The following is a 16685-nucleotide window of genomic DNA, read 5'->3' as shown; positions in this document are numbered from 1 at the left end:
ATATTTTGAAGCAGAAACCAGATGTACCAATCCAGCTTTCACCAATCAGGGTCAGTGTTCAGATATATGCCTAGCTGGACCAATCGGTCACCACTGCCCACAACTAATTATGTGCCGACCATTACTAAGCAATGTGAGAGATTTAGCCTCAAAACTATCAGAACAGAATTAAATCAGATGGGTCTACAATCTGCAGAGCATGAAGAAACATAAATTTTCATATCAATGTGTGATGATACCATGTAAACATAAATTTGCAGTGCCGGCTCGTCACGGAGGACGCGACGGCGAGCACAGACATGGGTCTGAGGTTGATGGCGGACGCGGGCTGGTTGGCAAGGGGCCCGATCGGAGTGGATCATTAGGGGGCAAGGTTGAGAAGATCTTTAGGATGGGGCAAGGAGGGGCATGGGATGGGGAGGGTGGGGAAAGCGTGGACAATTGATGCATGGATGAGGCTTGATTTGATGAGGATGGGGTGGGGCGGCGAGAGATGCGCGGCGTGGGCGTGGGCGCGGGCGCGGAGGATGGCGGCACCGCAGCGGGCAGCAGGAATCGTAGTGGCGCGGAGTGGGAGGTGCGGAGGTGAGAGGCGGGCCGGAGAGGAGGGGTGATGCGAGATGTAGATTTAAGCGATTTTAGTGAATGGCGAGATGATGGAGCAGTGGAATGACAGTCGCATGACCAACCGGTCGCCACTTCATTCTTTTTAGTAGGGGCAGATAGAGAAGAGATGTAACAGTACAAGAGATATGAATGATTTTTAATATAGAAAAATAATCTCAGTTTTATTTCAAGTATATAATTCCTGGAATTTTTATACTTATTCGAAGAAAGCTTGGTAATACACTAATACAATACGCCCATGTACAGATAAAGGAGGTATTAGCCATATTTGGATTCATGTACCCTGTGGCATCACCACGGAAGATTGGCATCTATGTTTGACGATTGGAGTCGAAACTGGGAATGTATATTACTCAGTGGCATGTGTATATATTTGTTTATGAGAGTAGGATCATTTCGTCCTTTTCAGATATTTGGCATTAAATATATAATATATTCTCTATATCACTATGTATTATTGTGCACAGCACCCTTTGTGCATATCTTCTCCAAATGGATACCATTTACTATGGAATATTTCCCAATATATCTGTACCATATCAGGCACCACCGTTTTTTGAACCAAATAAATGCCAGGCTTTATCAATTAACATATTATTACTGCTGAGTATATTTCCTCATCTGACAGAAAATCAAATCGGGCTTCTTCTATTTTATTTAAGTCCACATATCCACCAATATGCTACTAAGATATACTAGAGTCGATCTGTTTAAATCTGTTGTATTTTGTCTACCTTCTCCATCATCCATATCAATATAGCCTTCACGGAACAGTATCGCATCTCCTCCCGTTGCCGTCCATTCAGAAATCTAGACTGGGAGAGAGGAAGAGGGAGAGCGAGAGGATGCAGAGGTCTGTCTGGGTACGCACCTTCTCGTCCCCTGCCTGTGTCTACGCCATCGAAAGCTCCGACGATGGGTCGCATCGCTCCGCCATGGCCCCAAGCGGCGGGGAGGAATCACGCAAGAAGATCGACAACAAGGTAACGAAGCTACTACTGCCCTTGAACCACCGACGGCGCATCTCCCGAGCTTTGAGATCGCTGTCTTGGGGTGCCAAGAAGGAGGAGCCCACCAACAAGAAGGATGGTGGCCGCGACGAGCTGAGCGATACAGAGACGACGTTCGTGTCCGCGAACAGCTCCGAGCTGCGCTCCTCCTCTACGGACGTCGACGAATTGGAGCCCCCATCGTTTCGCCTCAGCCCGCCGCCCATCTTCCCTACCGGAAGCATCGAACGCCGTCCCCCAGCCTCCCCCGTGAAGATCGTGCGGAAGCTTCCGTTCGGGTACGTCATCGGCCGCCAGCTGGACATCCCCGCGCCGCCCCCGCCGTCTGTGACGACGCTGGCAAGGAGAATCAAGAAGGTGGTGCCGGTGATGGCCGCGCTGCACCTCCGGTCGAGATCGCAGATGGTCAAGAAGAAGGTCGGCCGTGCTTTGAAGGGAGCATGCCGGCGAGGTAGGCACCAAGGTGTGGAAGAAGCCGATGTCGCCAGCGGGAGCCATGATGATGAAGATGTGTTCTGGAAGAAGGATGTGAAGGGGCTTCGCTGCCGGCAGGTGGACGGCGACGATGCCCCATATTGAGAGGAAAGGGACTAGTGGATCGAGCGTTTCTATCCTGGTTTTCTCGTGGTGTGGATGAGCAATATAGAAATTCGGATGCATATCCCACAAAACTACAAAAGACATGTATAATCCACACTTCTGCTGCAAGTTTGTGGAATATTTCATTCAGCTGTGTACAGTTCGTTTCAACTCCACTTGGATTGGTGTCGTAAACATGGCCTATGCTTCACAATAGGAGATGCAATATGCCAGTAGACTGTCGTTAAAAGAACAGCTGGCTACGTATTGTTTTATCCAGACCAAAAAATATTTTCTTTAGTAGTATAGCATAGATGTGCCTATGATTATCATAAAAAATCCATTAACCAACAATTTTCAGAACTCGATCACTCAAAAATTATATCCCTGATTAAAGCTTTTATTTATTTGATTACAATAATTATTTAGGTATTCTGTAATATAGTGCTAAATGCATGAGTCTCGTACATTGGTCCACTTCCAAATGGTCACCTCCTACCGGAATCAATTCGAGTTTATGCGACCTTCCTCTTCTGGTGTTGGTTTATAGAGCAACCTTACTTGCTAGGCTCTCATTGTGGTCGGTGATCCTCGTAACGTACCCATAAGAATCAACAACTCCCTGTTTGGGCGCGACTAAAGTTTATTCACACCTTTTAGTCCTTTTTAGTCTCTAGGGCGCCAAACATATGGACTGAAAGAGGATCAAACACTATTCTAGCACATCCCATCATCGTCGATTCAAAATGTGCATCACCAACAGTTTAGTTACCATGGGATTTAACTCGATCGTGATAGGGTGAGGCATCACCACTAGTTTTAGAAATGTGGTTGATGCCCATTAAATAAAAAAGAGAAAAAGAAAAAAAAATGCTCGCACACCTACTGCTGGCCCGCTAGCAGCCACGCGCCTCCGCGGCCACGCTCATCAATTGCTGCGTGCCGCCGCACTGCTGCAGCATGCGCCGTCGGAGAGGGGAGGGGAGGGGTGCTAGGGAAGAAGGGAGGGTGGGAGGGCACTTGCCAGAGATGGGAAGGGGAGGAGAGACAGGAGTAGATGAGAAGAAGGGTGACAGTCCCGCGCTGCAGTGATCCTTACGCCGCCGCTTTGCTGGAGAGGGGGAGGGGATACGAGGACAACGCCATAGTACTGCAGATAGGCATGAGAGGGAGGAGAGAGGAAGAAGGTTGAGGAGCGTGCGTCGAGAGAGAGGAGCTATGAAAGGGGGGAAGCATCGGGGAAGAGAGGATAAGGACCGAGGAGGAAAAAATCTAAGGGAGAGGAGGGAGGGAGGGAGAGGGAAAAAATAGGTGGTGAAGATACTACTACGGGTCATAATACGAACCGACGGTAACGTGCACCGTCATCGCCAGTTCAAACTAAACTAGTGATGATGAGATGTTTGCGATGATGGATTTTGTAGTAAAATGCATTAGTCCATTAGTTCCCAAGGGGTGCCTAAAGGGGACTAAAGTGCCACTTTTCCACCTCCTAACCAATCTCGTCCCTATTCGATACTTGTGATCCTGTGCATTAAAATAGGGGCAACATTGTCTATGTACGGCTGGTTTAATGAAGTTTAGTCTCTGCATCGAAACAAGTAGGAACTAAAGTGATCAAATAGAGCCTTAGTTGAAAGAAGGCCACGGTACATCTTAACGATCTGCCATCCATGCACTCTGATCTTCATCCTGCATCGTTCGATTTACACCCTCCCACAAAAATCCTTGGTCGGGATGTCGTTTGGAATTTGCAGTGCCTCTATTAAGTGATCTTAGAATAATCTATTATTCTCTGTTAAGTCATCTTAAAATAATATAATATTATATGAGATCGTCGGTTAGACGACTTTAATGTGCTTGCGAGATCCATAACAAAAATACTCCGCCAAGATCTAAACTCTCATAAAAACGGTGCCTTATTTTTTATTTTCTTTTGAAAGAAAAACGGTGCCCCTACGCTCTAAGAAAAAGAAAAAAAAGACAGCCCCTCGAGGCCCACAAGCCAGCGAGATCCCGCCCCTCTCTTCTTCCCCGCCGTGCGCCCGTCCCGTCCCCAAGTCCCACATTTCCCTCTCCACCGCACACAGTCTGCACTTCCGCAAAGAGTAGAGAAGAAACCGAATCGGCGATCCACCCATCCGGCCATCCCCATTTCGATCCGTGGGCATGGCTTCCTCCTCCTCCTCCACCACCACCACCACGTACGCCAGCTCCTGCCAGTGGGACGCCCTCCCGGCGCACCTCCAGGAGCGAATCCTCTCCCTCATCCCCGTCACCGAGCTGCTCCCCGTCGCCGCCGCCTCCCGCGCTGTCCGCCGCCTCCTCCGCTCCCCGGCCTTCCACGCCCTCCTGTCCCCGCACCGCCTCGACGCCTTCTTCCTCCTCACCCCACGGCTTGTCGTCCACCCACTCTCCCGCCGCGTCCTCCGCACGCCCCCGCTCGCTGCACTCTGCCCCCCTTCCTATCCGCCCGTCTCCTCCGCGTCCCCCTCCCGCCTCATCACCTACGCCACGCTCCGCTTCCTCCCGCCGATCCCTGGCGGCTTCTACCTCCTCTCCGTCCTCGTCAAGCCGCCCCCCTCCTCCTCCTGCATCCTCGTCGCCGTCACCACTGGCGCGGCCGTGCGCTCCTACACCCTGGACACCGCTGATCCCTCCCGGCAGTGGGCGTCTAGAGGCGATGTCCCGGTTTCTATTTCGCTCTTGGGAAACGCCGCAGTCCCCGGCGACCGAAGTCAGCTCTTCGTCCTCGGCCGCGGCCCCGACGCACTCTTGGTGTTCGATCTCGCGACGGGGACATGGGAGGTGCTGTCGGTTGTGATGCCACAAGGTCTCACTACGGCACACCTGTTTGTGTACGATGACAAGCTGTTCATGGTTGGCGGGGTGGAGAGATTGGGACTTGGGCGAGGTGGAACGGGTGGTGGTATGGCGGCTGGACGACGAGAAGGAGGCGATGGTATGGAGGGAGGTGGGTGTGATGCCAGCGGAGGTGTTTGATCCGTTGGTGGCTGGTCGGCATGGCAGTTTCTGGCATTTTCAGGCGGCTGACAGATTGGGGATTCTTTGCTTGTACAATGCTGTGGATGGGAGGCTGGTCATGTTTGACGCAGCCGATGGTTTGTGGACAGTGCTGCCACGAGTGGCCGGATTGGATGCAGAGGAGAGTGGCCGGTGGTTTGGACATGTCCTTGAGCCAGGAGTTGAGCTGTTGGTGGGACAACGCCGCCGGTGATTATAAGGTTGTTCTCTTGTATGCTTCAGTCGAATGCTGACAGTACAGTATTAAAGTTATGTTATTTTCCTGGGTTCTTGATGCAATGTTCTTGTGTATAGGTTAGCTCACAATTGGTTTTGACAACTGTTAGTACTCCATTTGTTGAAGCAGAACTCAGTGAGCGCCAGGATGGGCCATGACTGCCACTAACTTTCGCTAATTTATTGAGAAAGATTTGACCTCTAAGGCTAAATTGGAGTTTAAGCATGGAATTAGCTCCCTCTACTCTGTTAACTAGATTAACCTTTGACCCCCCTAAATTTCTAACCAATCTCTGTTACTGTCTATATGGTTCTCATATTTTGTTGTTTAGAATCTCCGCTACAATAGTTTTTCTTGTTGCTAATCCTGCACTTTTTTTTTCTAGAAAGCTTTGTGATTTAGTTTTTGTCTCAATTTTCTTCACTGGTATGCATAGGCAACTCTATTATCTGTTCATGAAATGAGGTGGAATTTCAATCAGCTTCTGTAGACTCAATAACATGTTTTCCTTATGACCTAGTACTAGGTAGCCTGCCAGTAACTAATAGCTACTTCTATCATGTTCCATTTCCACGACAGATCATAGTTCGCCACTTTGCCGCCTGGTAGCTGTTTAATGTAGTGTTAATACTAAATTTACATAAATATAAGAACTTACAAGAACTCAAGAAGTGCTTCGATGCTCTGAAAACCATACACAAATTTATGCACTCAATGAGAGCCAAGGTTACTAAGGCTGGATGTTTAATTAATTAATATTATTTAGGAAGGTCTGTTGTACCACCTTGAACGACTTGGTTGCTGCCCTAGGTCCATGTCCTTCCTGAGGTTTGTTGTGTTTCCCTTCACGGATTTAGTTATTTACACGACGAACTGCAGTTCATTACAATCCTAAGAACTCAAAATGTTTGGATTTATCCTGTCCATGTTCTATTGCTACTTAGCGTTGCTTAGAATCATGCAGCATTATGTAAAGATGATCTTTCCCAGGAGTCCAAGATCCAAGAAACTACATGGGTAGGTTATGTAATCAACCAAATCAGCCTCAAGCTCCTACTAGTTTGTTTTAATTTTTATCTTTTCCCATTTCTTTTGCTTGATGTTTTTTGTGTCGTTAGACTCTGGATTGATCTTTTAGTAATGTCTTACTTGCACTTTGTCGAAAGTTACTGCTCCATTTCGAAATATAACCAGTTGCTTGAACTAAACTACTAAAGAAAGATAAAACTGAAACCACTATATTACTATTAAATGGCCTACTGCAACCAGTCAACTATTGTAGCCTTCAATAAAGAGTGCTAAGCTGAAATCTTGTGATAATTGCATTTGTGTATTTCTTCATTGAACATCACGTGGACAACTCCCAAGAAGAGTCTTTATTGCAGAACAGAGATGCCATCCTGCACAGCTCTATCCATTTGTAAAAAACAAACTGCAATCTGAATTCGATTTGAGATTATTTAATACAGTGATGCCCTGTGCTCAGTGTGATTTTGAGGCTATCATAGGAGAGTGCTATCATGTCATACATGAGCCCATTACAACGCATCAACATCAAAATTGAAATGCCGCTGGCCTGATATATTTGTGGAGGCACACACGACACACGTCTAGTCAGCCTTTCTTTTGGTATTTGGTGGCTTTATTTTTGAATATCTAAGTGTAAAACAGTTGTTTGCAAGTGTAGCAGGATGTATTTTGTTTGCAGTAGTATTTTCACGAATAGCTTGAAGGTGAGCTATAAAATCATTATCACAAACCTTATGAATGGGCATGTAGATGTTTGTTGTACTGCCTTTTGATATGGTATTCGTCATGCAGAGATGAAAATGTAATTGCTGCAGATTGCTGTGTCATGCACACTCATAGGGCCAGCAAATTTCCAGAGTTGGTACTGTTAGCATATTTAATTGATAGCCCCGTATGTTCTGGCACCTGCCGCATGTGGTTGCATTGGAATGTACTTCCCAGATCTCCTCGAATATGTAAATCCGCCCCGGCTCTTGGCGTTCTCGTAAATGAGCCTATGAAACTTCTTATTTTGAAGTAGGTTAAAATTGACCCTGTAACTGTGTTTCATTTCGGACGTGGTGTGAGTTAGCAGTGTGGTCGTGTTGGGTGCTGTGTGTTGATTGGATGGCTAGCTGGCGACTGGGGTGATGTAGGGAGGTGGCGGAGCTTTAGGGTTCGGGTTGCTGGGGGTGGGGGCGGCTCCATGGCCTTCGGCTATAGCAGAGGAGGGGGCCGGGGGTGGCGGCGGCGGTTAGACCGCCGGCGGGGGCGAGGAGAAGGCGGCGGCATAGTGGCGAGCTTGGTTAGTGTCAGTGTTTAACCGTCAAGTCTATCACGGGTATCTCCAGGGTAGTTAATTGTAGGGAGGGACTCACCGAGATTAGGAACGCGATGGTGTAAAGGAACATAGATTTATACAGTTTCGGGCCGTCGAGAGCGTAACACTCCACGTTCTGTGTGGTTGTTTGTATTGCCTCGAGAGTTGATCAATGATTGTGTGTTTTCGAGGGGTCCCTGCTCGTCCTTATATAGTCTTGGGGGGACATGATTAAATGGAAAGTCCTAGTTGAGTACTATTGGAGTCCTTCCCGATGTCTATCGGGTCTTTTATTCGACTAGTCCTACTTCTGTACGAGTAGTTACAAAATGACAAGGTCTATCCCATGCGATACTCCTTACTCTAAAATATTCTACGCCTATGAGCAGTCTCGCAGCCCCGGGTCTGACATGCCCCCGAGCTCTTCGTAGTCGAGTCCTGTAGGCGTTGAGTACTTCTGAAGGCGTTCTTCGAGTGCTTCGACTGCTTCTAGGTCCCATCATGCAATCGTGAAGTCCATTGAGTGCTTCAAGTAATCTTCCGAGTACTTCCTTGGCTGCAACGAGGCTATGAGGTGCTCAAGCCCCGAATCATCTTCTTTTATATGCTGCGCGATAAACTCGCGCTCCATATAGAGTAGCTCCTGAGCCTTAGTTTGAATCGAAGAATTAGGCTAAGGGTCAAATCTGTCTTTTTCTTTATTTTTCCATAATTTCGAAAAAAAATTGGCCATTAATGATACATATCCTGCAGTCACCGAGCCTTAAATCAAAATCCCAAGATTTGGAATTAAGGATCAAAGGTAGTGACAAAATTAACCAGAATGTGACTCTTGAGCTTCCACCATTTATCAGAAATGCCATTGACTCTAATTATTTAACCTTGCGGTAACTTTCTAAGGTTTACCTTGTTCTTCTTGGCCGCCGCATTAGCTTTGCAAAAACCAATCTTCTCCACTCTCTTGCCTGCCTGTTCGGTAGCCTCCAAGCGCATGCGTGAGAAGCGTCTTGTGACATTCCGAATGGCGCCGAAGAAATCCAAGCGTGGAGAGAAGGTCAAAATCCGAATGGAAGAAATGCAAGCTCTCTGAAGCTGGGATTTGTTCGCTTGTGGATGATCGTATTCTGCAATCTCGGGCCGTCATTCAGCGGCATTCAGCTAAGGGTGAAGACCGGCCGTATGAAGGTACCAATGAAATCGTTCTGTTTCAGTCCTTTGTAGAGCGTGGTCTTGCCATTCCTGCTTCAGATTTCTTCAGAGGTCTTTTGCATCATTGGAAGATCTAACTTCATCATTTGACTCCCAATTCTATCCTTCATCTTTCCATTTTTACTCATCTTTGCGAAGCATTTCTGGGCATCGAGCCCCATTTCGATCTGTTCCGCTATCTGTTCCTTCTGCGCCCCCATCCAAGCAAAAGCAAAATTGCGGAGATAGGAGGTGCGGAAATCTCCCTGCATCCGGGGAAAGAAAGGGAGTACATTTTCTATCAGCCCACCAATCTAAATGTCGAATGGAAGAATTCTTGGTTTTATGTTGGAAACCATCAGCCTTCTCTTCTAGAGCAAGTTCCAGGTCTGCACAAAGGTGTGTAATGAGTGGTCAGACGCCGGGCCGGGTAGTCAACAAGTCAAGGAATTGATTAAGAAAATATTGGCTCTTAAAGATGCCGTGACTAGTGGATCAGTAGTGTACTCCTGAATGTATCATCGAGTACAACCACTGCAGAAGCGAGCGCATCCAGGCAAGGTTTTTAAAGCGGTAAGGCGAGGCGAGGCAATGTGGAGCCGCTCAGTCGCCTAGGCGACGCCTAGGCGGGCTAAGGCGAGCCTTAAGCAAGGCGATGGGGAACCGCCTTGTCGCCTAGGCGACGCCTTAAAAACCCTGCATCCAGGATTCTTGATCAAGGTCCTTCTGATCCATCATGTTTTTCTATTGAGAATCTTGGTGGTTATGAACTGTTGAAACGAGTATGCCGGATACTCGATGATGTAGAGAAGATGCCATTTGTGCCAAAGGGGCTCTTCAATGTGAAACATCATCTAGAGGAGGAAGGAGTAAGTACTCGAACTGTCATAACCGAGTAGTTTCTGAATTACTTTCTTTCTGACTCAAATTGTATCCTCTGCTTGGATAGATTGATGTGGCTTTATATCGGAGCCTGCTACCATTGCCAGATACTGAGGAGGGTACTGGTCTGGCGCGAAATTTTTGCGAAGACCAGGTTCCAGTTGCAGAAGAGTCAAGTTCTGGGTCTGACGACGATCAGACGCTTGCTTTCATCCTGAAGAGAAGGAAAAAGACTAACGATCCGTCAGATGAAGATCCACATCGCATTCCAGCTCTTCCCGAGAGTCATCCCACAAAGTTGAGGATTGTAGTGCGGAAAAGAAAAGCTTCCGAATCATCAGACATCAGGTATGTATTGGTATCTGTCTCTTGTCTATAAGATTTGCGAATCATCTTTGATCATTGCCTGTTGTATGCAGCCACCCGAAGCAGCCCTGATAAGAAATTGCAGCAGTGCCACCGACTAGTTCAGATGCACCAAGCCCCCCAGATTCGTCAATACTGGAAGTGGTGGCCGAAAAGCCAAGTGCTCAACCGCAAGCAACAGTTGGCGCTTCTGGATTGCAGGCGAAGATTCCCACTCCAGCCGATGTAGGCCCAAAACAAACAAAAGGAGCGGGTCTTCAAATAACTGGGTTATCCATTATTACAAGAGATGACGCCTTCTATGACAAATCTCTTGTCATAGAAGCCTCGTCATTAAAGACCTTATGTGACAATTACAAGCTATTTTTGTGACAATTTCTGATCTGTGACAATTGTAACTGTCACAAAAAAATTGTCACAAATCACAAATTGTCACAAAAATAGTCACAGAAGGTCTTTAATGATGAGACTTCTATGACAAGAGATAAACTCATATTTGTCACAGAAGGCCTAATCTCTTGTAACCAGCATCTATGCAAGCAACCCTAACTGCAGATCTAATTGATGATCCCTTGCTGATGACAGAGAAGCTGAAGGTCTTGCAAGACAATTTAAAGACTTGCTATGAGATCACTATGGTAAGCAGTATCTGTTGAGTACTTTTCGTGCTTGATGTTTGTTGGCTCCAATATGTTTATGTGATATTTGCAGGAGATGGCCAATCGCTCATATCTGAAGTCACATAAGTTGAAGGCTGCTGTTGATGCCAGTCGACTTCTGGAAGACAAAGAGCGCCATCTGAAGGAGCAAACTGACAAGTATCTTGATGTCAGGAACAAGCTGTACCAGCTTCAGCATGAAAGCACTCGACAAACATGGCTCCTGAAAAAGGATGTCGAGAATCTGGAGAAAGACAAAAGTGATCTTGAAGAGAAGAATTAGTCTCTCCAGATGAAAATAGAGGAAATCATGAAGAGTCATAAAGGTAACTTCCCTCTTTGCACTGTACTGAGTTGACTGTGAACTCGAGAGGTAAAACGTCTCCTTTTCTCTGTAGATGAGGTCAAGTCCTTGAAGATGCAGCTAGCCGAGTATACAGAGCTGAAAGATGCTGCACAGACACTAGTAGATATGGTGGATCCACAAGTAGAGAGAACCCCGAGTACCAAGACTTTGGTGGAGCGACTTCGAGAAGCTCCCAAAAAGGTTGTCGGGTACCTTTCGGACAACACCAAACTGTATGTTGCGCATGTTTTAGGGCTCTTCAAGTCATATTGGCCCCAGGCAAATCTGGTCCCGCTTGGGGAAGGAATGGCTGTAGAATGTTCTGAAGAGAAATTCTCCAAGTTCCGAGAGGAAGCCAAGCCAATTGCCGAGAGAATAGTGCAGTGTTTAGAGCAGGATGAAGAGAGCTAGGTTCTCATTCCTTGAACTCTGATTGTATGTATTATGCAATTGCCCATGTGATGTAGAGTACATGGTTTCAGTATCTACAATCATGGGTCTTTGTGTTATGACATGGTATGTCACAAATTTTGTCCGTGCAAAGTTACTGTGCAAAGCACCCGATTCTCCTTCCGTTCCTTTGAAAGGCTGGGAATTCAAGGGCAGTGTCCTTTGCAGAGGAAAAAAATGATCATTTAAGATCGGATAGGCGTATGAGCCTGGTTCTACTCGATTGACCCGTGCCTTTGACTCTGGGGTGCAGATAAAGGTTGGCAGTAGACGGTCCCTTTGTAGGGATGAGTAGAGATCTGTTGAGATCAAATAGGTGTAGGAACCCAAAAACTACTCAATTTCACTCGTACCTTTGACTTTGCATGAAAAAGAAAGGTTTGGGTTACTGAGTAAGGAATCCTGCGAAAGGATATACCATGATCCGTTTGGATCTAGTAGGCGTGGTGGCCAATAACTACTCGATTCTCCTACCCTTACTTTGAAAGATAGGGAATTTGATGTAGTAAGCTCTCGATGAGAGGACCCCTTGAGGTCGTCAGGGTGTGAGGACCTGAAAGTACTCGATGAACCTATACCTTTTACTCTGTGATATAGAGAAAGGTTGGTACTCGATGTAGTTGTTCCACAGTATGCGTTTGCGACTTGTGCCCTTTAATTTGGTTGAATAACCAAGGGGTTGTATTTATCAGTAGTATCATTTGTCCTATCCTTGGACGAGAGTAGTTTTTCTTAATCTTAGACTTTATTATAAGGTACTTCGATAGATCATATCCACAATCTTTTTAAGGATAAAAACAACATAGGTGCTCGATGTTCCAAGAATTTGGCACCTCTTGTCCCTCAAAGTCTACTAGCCGATATGATCCTGGTCTTGTGACTTTGGTGACGATAAAAGATCCTTCCCATCTTGACTTTAATTTGTGTAGTCCTATTTTGTCCTAAATACGGCGCAAAACCATATCTTCGACGTTGAATGATCTTTGTTGGACATTGCGATCATGGTAGCGTCTGACTCCTTGGAGATATCTTTTGGATTGGAGTAGTGCATTGCATCTGACTTCTTCCATAGAGTCTAGTTCAAGCTGTCTAGCTTCATCTGCCTCTCCTTCTTGGTAAGTTTTCACTCTTGGAGACATCCACATGATGTCGGCGGGAAGTATAGCTTCTGATGGTAGCGGCTGAAGTATACCATGCGACACTTCCACATGATGTTGGCGGCAGTGGAGGGCGGCTGAGTCACCGGCGGGCGCGTATGCGATACGTCGGTGCCGTCTCACAAGTGTGGGGAATAGACGCTCGGGTTGGGCATTTGATAGGAACGAAAGTTTGATACCTAGGAAATAGGAACCGATCGGTTCTTTTCATAGACAAGAACCAAGCAAATTCGGTTTTGATTACTTTGGTTCTAGTTCGGTTTTGGTTAGTTCGGTTCGGTTCCAGTTCTAACTGAAGGAACCGAAACTACCTCTCAACACAGTTCACATCATGAAAGAAAAAGGAAAATTTGTAGATGATAATTGTGCTTTCCAAACTCCTAGCTTATCGGTTGCGCCAGCATCTGCTCATCAACCACAACATGACATGCCGATGGGCTATTTTGTAGGGCAAACGCCACCTCCTTCATCGATCCACACAGGACCGGTCCAGGTGATCGGTCAGACCGGTCAGACCGGTCAGATGACCGATCAAATCGGTGCTTTGGTGGTCAGCCTGCCAATTGCGTCAACTCCTTGTTCGGCAGCCCCTAGCTGAACAAATGAGTTGACAAACTCTGTGCCGCCTTTGCCTTCATAGAAATCTAGTTTTCCACACGAACCGATTTCTGATAATGTATGTGAAAATCTTTTGGGGCGTGCACCAATGAGTTCAGTTCAGACGATGGTACAAGATGATCTCATAGCACATCATCTTAATTTCGCAGCACAAGCATCCACGAGTGGTAGATGCAAAGCCGATCTTGCTAGGATAAAAGAAGATCTGGCTTGTGTGATGAAAACCAAACTTGGTGTGAATATGGATAATTCTAGATTATACCAAAAGTCGTATCCCTCTGAATTTGATTTGGTTTTTTTTCCTGCTGGTTGGTGTGTTCCAGATTTTGTGAAATTTAGTGGTAGTGATAATAAACCTCCTTGGGAACACATTAGCCATTATATTTTTCAACTGGGAAAAGCTGGTTTCCATGAGGCTTTACGCATTCGTTTATTTTTCCTGTCTTTAACTGGAACCGCTTTCTCTTGGTTTTCCTCGCTTTCTCCAAATTCTATTCAAAATAGAATCAACTAGAGCGTACATTTCATGATCGCTTCTTTAGCGGGGAAAATGAGGGTAAATTGTCAGATTTAACATCGGTTAAGCAAGGCTGAGATGAACCTGCTTCGGATTACTTCTGAAGATTCAAAGATATTAAAAACTGATGCTTTTGCGGGTTTGTGTTCTTATTTGAAGGAAGAACTTGAAGGCTTTAATTTTTTTATGGTTAATCATTTGCAAATGAGAGCCATGGGTTTAGAATTCAGAATTAAGAATGCAAAAAACACACATATGACTCTTCGGCCCAACGTGCATGTTGAATGTAAATCCAATTCGGACGATGAGAAAAAGGACGTTTGTGTTGCTGAATTCATATGGCCATCGGAAGATAAGTCCTGTTCTTGTTCATCGCTTAAGCCGATTCCAAAGAATCGGCAAGAACAAGCTTGTTTCACTTTTGATGTTTATAAGTGTGATCGCATATTTGATGAATTACTTAGAAATGGCATCAAGCTGTCTCATGCCATACCGCCGCTTGAGGAGTTGAAGTGGCGTGCATATTGCAAGTGACATAATTCTTCTTTTCATGCAACTAATGATTGCAATCTATTCCGTCGAGAGATACAATCGGCCGTTAATGAAGGATGATTGACAATACATGAGATGCAAGATGACAAGGCGTTTGAAACGACCCGGGTTTCCGAAAGGAGAACCCCAATCCCTGTATCGCTGTGATAGTCCCTGGATCAGTAGCTATCACATACAGAACTCATTTCAGGTAGTAAATCAGTTCATAATTACTTAAAAGAGTGCAAGCATGGATTTAATTATTATAGAATCCATAGGATTTGTAGTACGAATCTTTTATTACAAGCCCATTGGGCTAAATCATAAAAATAGAAAGCGGTAGCGGTAGCTAGTCTTCAGGCCATCATTCATCTTGAACTCCAACTCCACAGGCAGAACTTGAGCGTAGCACGGGCTTCTAAGCTTCAGTCGTACCATAAGTCGTTGTTGGCGTCGAACTCCTGGTCGAATCCTGCATCTTGCCAAACTATCCCCAAGGACGGGATATGTTCATGTCACCATCCGTATGCAAGCTTTAAGTGGATGCAATAAGGTATAAAAGTAGCCAAAGAATAGGCTAAGGTTTCCTATGCAAGCATATATGTCATCCATAACTCCTCGACACGGGCCATACCGGCACCGGTCAACTTCCATCTACAAAAGCCCAGGTCGGTGCAGGAACTCCCTCTCCCTGCACCTCAGCTACTATCCAAGCAGGAAAAGTGGTACTAGAGGGTGGTAGAAATATATCAAGGCACACTAACTAATGGAAGTAACAGAAGAGTAGGAATGTACATGACCGAGTATGCGGCTATACGTATAGTTTTCACCCGGCAGGGGTTGCGCACCTGTACACACTCGCCCCGATGCCAGCCAGCAAGCAGCTCCGGCTGACCCCGAGGCACCGGTCTACTGAGAACGAAACTAACCGCTACGGCACCATCCTGTCCCCCTAGGTTGGGATGCATCCTCTCGCAAGAGGTCGCCCTGGAGTAGTGAGGCTCCCCCCTATTGCCATTCGGAATTCTACAAGGCCAGTGCCACCCAACACCTGAACCTCCCCCACACAATGATATCCCATCCTACTAACAGGTCAGGTGACGCGCATTGCTAGCTCGGACCGGGTCCACCCGCATAGTGGATAAGTGGCGTGCACGTTTACAAAGTCCCACAAATCATAGTTACCCCGACCGGTCCTCATATGCTGGGGCAAGCATCTCCTCACGCAGTCCTCCGTAGAGGTCCACCAAAGGCACCTGTAACAGGTATCGCCTCTCCTTGGGCACCCCTAACAGGTATGCCCCTCCTCGTCCCGCACCCGCCACAGGTGCACCTTAGGATGTGCCCAATTCACATCCCCGGCCGGTCGCTCACCCCCAGCTAAAAAGCCCTAATCACCAGTTCCTCATATGGTGGATCTTTATGCATGCCAAGACTATCATATCACGGATTCCCATACCCATTCACTCTCATGGTAGCCAAAGCATTCAATAATCAATCAAGGTATCATAGGAATGCAAGAAATACGGTAAACAAATAGGCCATGCAGGGTAAAGCAATAGAAATTCTAGCAAGCAATGCCTTCTCTTCTTCCACTGACAGACCGGCTCCACGACAGGGTTTCTTCTTCTGTCACTGACGGGGTGGCCCCATAGGTCAGTGGTGGCGGGATCTGCTGCGGCTGGGGGATCTGGTGCGGTCAGGGTTCATGTGGCCGGGTGTGCATGCGCTGCCTCCACGCCATGGCGAGGCAGAGATGGTCACTGGCGGCTCGACCTCTAGGCGGCGATGGCGGCGGCACGGGCTCCCTTCTCCCTTGGCCTTGGTCAGGGTGTGGCCATGGCGAGGTTGGGAGATCACGGCGGGATCAGGTCGAGGCAGCTGTGCGTCGGAGCTGAACAGGGTGACTACGATGGCGAGGCGCCAACGGCAAGACAAGACAGGGAAGTCGGTCGGGCTCAGCGGCGGAGGAAGGCAAGGGCTAGGCGACTCGGTTCAGCGTCAAGACAGGGCGAAGGCCCAACATTGAGCACAGACGCGTACACACGTGCGCAGCATACATAGGGTGAAACCTTGGCGAGGCCGTGGCGGCGGCGAGTAGAGCCAAGGTGGCAGTCAAGGGGGCTCGGCTAGGACGGCCGCGGTCAGAGCCACGGTGGTTCAC

At 47.0% G+C, this 16685-nt stretch overlaps 1 protein-coding gene and 1 pseudogene across 1 annotated transcript; both read left to right on the top strand.

The window, feature by feature from the left end:
• The first annotated feature begins 1349 nt into the window (after positions 1–1349).
• On the top strand, positions 1350–2466 carry LOC120676836. The gene has a single exon (XM_039958165.1). The coding sequence runs from the start codon at positions 1473–1475 to the stop codon at positions 2214–2216; it is 744 nt and encodes a 247-aa protein (XP_039814099.1). The 5' UTR covers positions 1350–1472; the 3' UTR covers positions 2217–2466.
• Positions 2467–4277: 1811 nt separating this feature from the next.
• LOC120675743 lies at positions 4278–7547 on the top strand (annotated as a pseudogene).
• Positions 7548–16685: the final 9138 nt, after the last annotated feature.

The sequence above is a fragment of the Panicum virgatum genome, chromosome 5N, assembly GCF_016808335.1.
Source record: "Panicum virgatum strain AP13 chromosome 5N, P.virgatum_v5, whole genome shotgun sequence".
Taxonomy (NCBI): Eukaryota; Viridiplantae; Streptophyta; class Magnoliopsida; order Poales; family Poaceae; genus Panicum; species Panicum virgatum.
The sequence above is the reverse complement of the archived record's forward strand: the minus strand, read 5'-3'. Positions and strand labels throughout refer to the sequence as shown.

What these genes read in the sequence shown, in the direction of transcription:
- LOC120676836 (XM_039958165.1), top strand. Translation starts at nt 1,473, where the DNA reads ATGCAGAGGTCTGTCTGGGTACGCACCTTCTCGTCCCCTGCCTGTGTC.